The sequence below is a fragment of the Pseudochaenichthys georgianus genome, chromosome 19, assembly GCF_902827115.2.
Source record: "Pseudochaenichthys georgianus chromosome 19, fPseGeo1.2, whole genome shotgun sequence".
Lineage (NCBI taxonomy): Eukaryota > Metazoa > Chordata > Actinopteri > Perciformes > Channichthyidae > Pseudochaenichthys > Pseudochaenichthys georgianus.
Window position 1 is genome coordinate 13,648,801 of NC_047521.1, and position 6,095 is coordinate 13,654,895.

The following is a 6,095-nucleotide window of genomic DNA, read 5'->3' on the forward strand; positions in this document are numbered from 1 at the left end:
ATCTGCAAAATAACTATTACATAAATGTAGTCGAGTAAAAGTACAATATTTAACTCTGAATTGTAGTGGAGTAGAAGAACAAAGTATCATAAAATGGAAATACTCAAGTAATGTACAAATACCGCAAAATTATAGTAAGTAACACCACTGGGCTATAACAAAGACTTCACTTAAGCATTAACACAGTAAAGAAAAGCTTTTCATATAAATCCACATGACCCCCTAATAATATACTTAATTTTCTCCAACTTAATACAACATCTTATTCTGTAGTGAAATGTTGGATGATTACAATCTTTCCTTCTAATCAAAATGTGTCATCTGGCCATCAACATGGCAAACAATAGTAATTGTCTTTAACAGTGTTGTGGTAATGTTGTATGATTCAAATATCAATACCCTTTATTTTAACCTAAAAATGTATTTAGCAGAGGTCCACAGCAAAGAGTGAGCACCAGCGCTGATTTATACCCCACAAGTAACAGTATTGTTGTTATTCTTATTATGTTTTTGTAGTTTGCACAGTTTAGCTTTATTTATTCATAAGTTTTAGGTACGATTTTATTCAATTTATATATTATTTTAGTTTGAAAGAAGCAATCACATTTCTGTTATTTTAGCCTTTTGCAGGTGTGACTTCAACCTTTCAAAGTGTTCAGTCATGCGGGACAGACGCAGTGTAAACTACAGTTTGTTCCAGGAACAAGTCCTTAATTATAGCATCTGTAGACTTTAAACGAGCTACAATGCTCATTTTTATAATGATACTGCTGGTATACGCTCACATGGTTAGTGGTAAGTACTCATTTTAAGGTTGTTGTTATTATAGCATTATAATTATTTAATATATTGTTATATCCATGCAAAGGTTTTAATATGACATTAAAGTAATGATTAAAAAGAAAAACTGCTACTTTAAACTTGAATTGTTTAAACTTCTACTTTCATGTCATAGGAGACATGTTGTTCCAATACTTCATGCACTGTGTTAGACAGCTAAAGTAAAACAAACTTTAATGGGTATATCAAATTTATTTAGCTGTGTATACTACCCTACACAATTTGAAGTACTTCATTATAACCTCAACCCAATTATTATACTTAATAACAGCTAACCCAGCCAGATGTAACACTTACATTCTGCTTAAACGTTTTATTTTTCACCCTTTCTTATTTTCTTTTTCTTTTATGATTTACTTGTTTCAATAACATTATGCAATATGCAAATATATGGAAGTATTTCAGGTCAGCAGTATACAGCGGTTGTTGCTCAAGAGCACTTACAGTAAGTCAGAGGTTTTCCTGACACAACGTGAGCTCGAGGCACGTTATTTTTAAACATTGGCCAGATAAGTAGCTAAAAAAGTCAATCATCTTTCATGATGTGAGGACAGAGAGTAAAAGGGGTTAAACTTCGGAGGCAGAATGTATATGTGGCTTTATTTTTAACCTGTTATGCCCCGAGCCTGTTTTTCAGGTATCAGGCTCGAAAATGACATTCCCAGAACAAATGACCACATCTTCCCTTCTAAAAGGGTTAAATTAATAATCTTTTTTTCTCAAAGCAAGGTTACACCTGTGAGTTGGATGTAGAAGTGTCAGAATCAATATATATGTTTTTATTTTAAAGTAAATTCAGATTGAACACAGTAAAAAAATGTAAATTATTGTGTCCGTCAAAAAAAACTTATAGTGAAAACCACCCTTGAATTATGGGATGGTAGACTAAAAGCTTTAGGAATCCAAACTTCAACATATAATAAGTACCCTGTATCAAGATTGATGCAAAACAAGTGAAATTTGACCTTTTTAGAGAGATTTAGCACAACAAACCACTCATGGGGTAATTTGGGTGGATTTTACCTATCTCTGACCCCCCTTGCTCGATTTTGCTGATTGACATCTCTTTCTAACCGTCAGAGCCAATGGAATCGAGGGGAACTCCCACATACTCCTTATTTGGTAATGTGTGTGTGTGAGACTGACACATAGCCAAATCCGGAAGCTGCGATAACTCTGCTACCATTAGCAGCTAACTTTTACTCTCCGATTTGTACATAAAAATGGAATTATGGATTATAAATGAAAAAAAATATTCCACAGAAACATTATCAACCTATGGATTAACCGATTCATTCCCTTTTTGTCTCGTTTTAATGCCATTGAACAAGTCTTTTGATCAGATTGACAGCTAAGGTGAGACGATCTCCCGTAAAAGCTACGTAAAGGTATGTGTTGTGATGTCTGTGTTTGCTTCCCCTGTCGCGAGTTCGGATCACTCAGTGATGATACTATACCTAAATAATCTGTGGAACCTCAGCTTTAATCGGATATCTTGTATGTGCAGCTACGATAAGTAATAAGGGTCTTTTATCTTGAGTTCTGTGCCAAAGTGCGTTTCGCTCAGGGATCATTTAGATCAGGGGTACTCAAATACAAATCTTAAAGGTCCAAAATAAATGTTTCAATAAGACAAAGGTCCGTTTATTACGGTCATTCAAACTTTTAAACAATTGCAACAAGATTCTTAACACGAGGTTGCAAAAACAAAAATAATCTGTATGCAGCCGTTTTCATTGTTATTGTGTCTGTGCTTGACCCCTCAGAGTCGCAGTGTAAGAGCTGCACAGTTATGAATAAAGGCAGCCGCACCCTCTTTCATTCAGCATTCCCATTATTGCTTTATAAATGTCTTGCCCCTTGTGTGTCCACTGAGGTCTGTCAGGCCCAACACATCTTCAACAAACTCCCCCTTTGCCTCATCATAAAAACTCACAAACACCAGCAACTGAGCAATGTCAGCAGTGTCAGTGGACTCATCCACAGCTAAGGAAATGCACTGTGCATTTTTTTATTCCATCACAAAGCTGATGAATCAAATCACCAGCCAGTATTTATGTTCTTCTGGTTGCTGTGGAATCTGAGAGGGGATTTGCTTGATTTGACCTGTTATTTCCTCTTTGTGTTTGCCTTCAACCTGGTCTCCATCACTTCAGTCATGCATTCTTTATACTTCAGTTATTATCCAGTGGAAAGTCCTTACCTACTGGCCTAGTTCAATCAAAGTGGTTACTTTTTTTTGGCTGGGCAGTGAAGTTTGTTTTACACACCGTCTTATTTGACTTCCTCAGGACTTAAAACTGTTTTTTGGAGGCAGACCCCCTCAAAGAAAAAGATATATTTACACACGTAAGGTCATCATCTTAATAGTTTTGTATGCTCATCCGTGTGCAGAGCATCAAGTTGACGTGTATTACAGCTGAATGCGGCGATTACCATGTTGTTCAGCAAAACGCCTCACAAACGTATTAAGATCAACAGCTTTAGTGCGTTTTGATTCAATGCTGAGTGCAGCCAAACTGACAGTCTCTTCTCTGTCAGTGTAGACCACAAATACCTCATTCCTTCAGTGCTTGGGTCCGAATGCTTCTCGTTTTGCGCCGTCCTGTTCAAAAGAAATCGCCGCCAATCAGATGTCCACGCTCGCGCCAGGACCGGGGGAGGGGTTACATGACGTGCATCTTGTGCTGCATTCACTTGCACTCGGAGATTAGAGACTTTCTCTCATAAATGTCCGATGAGCGCTGTTTGCAGTCTATGGACATAGCGGATAATTTTGACTCGTTGCGTTGTGGCGATGTCTCGCAGATAACACAGATAATACATATGAAAAGTATAATGTGCTCAGAGTCCAGAGACAGTTGTGGTTCGGTCCGGATCCGGACCGGAGTCCGTACTTTGAGGATGCCTGATTTAGATGCTTCTTATGAGACTATGTTTTGTTTTGGTAAAAATGGTTGGTATCGTCAGTTAGCTGAGAGTATTCCGGTTAATCTGGTAACATGAATAGGTTCTTAAATATCAAGATCCCCTGAGACACAGTGTAGTGGGAAAAAAAAGTACCCGCCGAGGGGGACCTTGGGGCTTAACAGGTAATCAGTGCAGAAAAATTCAAATCAAATAATATATCTGTATATCTATATTTGTGTAATTGAGATAAGTAACATAAGTAATAGAATAATTGTACTTGCAAATGAAAAGGCTAAATTAATGAATATGTGCATATAGCATAACACAGTATAGGAGTAGAGCAGAGTGCCTCGTTTGTCATTATACTGGGTTGTATGGAGGTATTCATGTTAATATACAGACTGACTCCCCATATACATCTGCCAATAACATCTTTAACATTCATATAATAATGTAACATAATATTCTGTAGTGTTGTTCCACATGCAGAGCTTTTAACTTGCTCACCTTGTGCAAAAGGGAACCCACCAGTACCAGGAAACAGCCCGGCAAAGGTCACGCTGATTATTTATTGGCAATCTGCCAAGAAAGAGCGCGAGCACGTGTGTCTGTTCTGTGCGTGTGTGCGTGTGTGCGTTTACTGGAAGAGCCTCTGCACGGAGGAGGAGGAGCCTTACGAACATCGGCTTTACTCACTGGAAACAACCTCCAGTAACCTTCCCGACACACGGACACGGTCTCTCCGGCAGATACCGCCGCCACATTCCTCCGCTCTGGAAAGAAACCCACACACTTTTTTGGATACTTTTTTTTTATTTTAATGCCTGAGTTAATAACTAATTTAGCACTACTCTCGGGTAGTTTGCGTATATTTTCCTTTGGCGACGAGCGGCTGCAGTGCGGGGCTGAGCATTTCTTCGAGGTAAGTTGAAATAATTAAAAAGACATCTAAGCACTGCATCATTCAAGACTTCATAATGACTGAACAATGATGTGATAATGTCAGTAAAAGCACACCAGTTATTATTTGCTGTTGGGCTGTTGGTGCAGTGCAGCCCAGGAGGATGGAAGTGTATTTTTTGGGTTGTTTCGCAACACAGCGGCTGTGGACCGTTATGCTGCTCCGCTGTCTCGCACTGTCCGGCGGCAGTGAAGCCGTCTTAAGGTCCCCTTCACGGGCTCTAAGCCAGAACAAACGGGACACCTTTTTAGTCACAGTGAAACCGGAGAATGGGGCCTCAGTGGCTCGGCCGAGCCGGGAATAAGGAGTTATTCACTGAAAGAGGGGGATAAAGCAATCGCGCCGGACTCTTTCACAGTGACCCCGTTTCTGAAATCCCTTGTTGCGGTACGCCCGATCGAAGACAATTGAAAGCAATCAGGATCCAGTTGCTGTCTGGCTGCGTGTTCAGCAGCAGCAGCTCAGTGCGAGTAAGCGAGGATTCATTTAAACTAAATATAACCTGCTGCATGCCCAGTCTTGTCATATGCATTTGTCACAGTCGCCTTAACTGTATTTTATGGGGGTAAACCGAGAGCTCCAGTGGGGCAAAGTGGTCATTTATTCATGCTCATGTTTATGAATGAGTTTCAGAAGCCTGATCTTTCTGAATGAGCCTCATGTAGATGTGTAATGTGTGCTTACTCTCTCCAGCTGTGTTTAGGTGCTCTCTCCCAGCCCCTCTCTGGATGCATCAGACTCCCCTGCCCCGGGGCCCTGGACTCGGTGTGTGACCCCGCCACCCTCACCCCATTCCCCCTCTCTCCCGTCACCCTCTGCCCCAAACTCCTTCCCACCTGTCACCCTCGGCGCTCCTATTCTGGGCCCCCTGCCCCTCAACCAGCGGGCAGAGGCAGGGGGCCATGGCGCCATGGTAGCCTTCAACGGACGCAGCCCCCTCGCCATGAGCAGCGTGAACCCTCCAGAGGCCAGGGTTCAGGGGACCAACTTCACCCCACATCACTACAAGCCCTTCAGGTCACATGCACACTACCAGCAGGTCAGTCCCACCTGAGACTCCTAGCTGTGTGTTTTATTGAAGCATCACTATGCACAGACCGGGTGCTTCAGGGGGTTTCAGAACAGTGGCTTTGTCTCCATAATGATGGAAGGGTTGTGTAAAACATTTTCAGATCAAGATTTTTGATATCACATATTAACAGATTTTCTACGTTTTTCAGGTGATGTGTGCATTAAGAAAGCTACAGGAGAGTGGGTTTTACTGGGGGGCTGTGGGGGGCCGGGAGGCCAGCTCCCTGCTGCACTCTGAAGCCCCCGGCACCTTCCTGGTGCGCGACTCCTCGGACCACCACCACTTCTTCACCCTCTCTGTCCAGACGGCCCG

The 6,095-nt window shown here is 41.6% G+C and overlaps 1 protein-coding gene across 1 annotated transcript in view; it reads left to right on the forward strand.

The window, feature by feature from the left end:
* The first annotated feature begins 4,454 nt into the window (after positions 1-4,454).
* The window catches only part of socs3b (suppressor of cytokine signaling 3b), a 4,391-nt gene continuing 2,750 nt past the window's right edge, over positions 4,455-6,095 (forward strand). The window contains exons 1-3 of the mRNA XM_034107490.1: positions 4,455-4,672; positions 5,405-5,750; positions 5,932-6,095. The exon at positions 5,932-6,095 is cut by the window's right edge and continues 2,750 nt beyond it. Of these exons, the coding sequence (XP_033963381.1) occupies positions 5,622-5,750; positions 5,932-6,095 (293 nt within the window). The 5' untranslated portion in view covers positions 4,455-4,672; positions 5,405-5,621. The remainder of the gene's footprint in view (positions 4,673-5,404; positions 5,751-5,931) is intronic.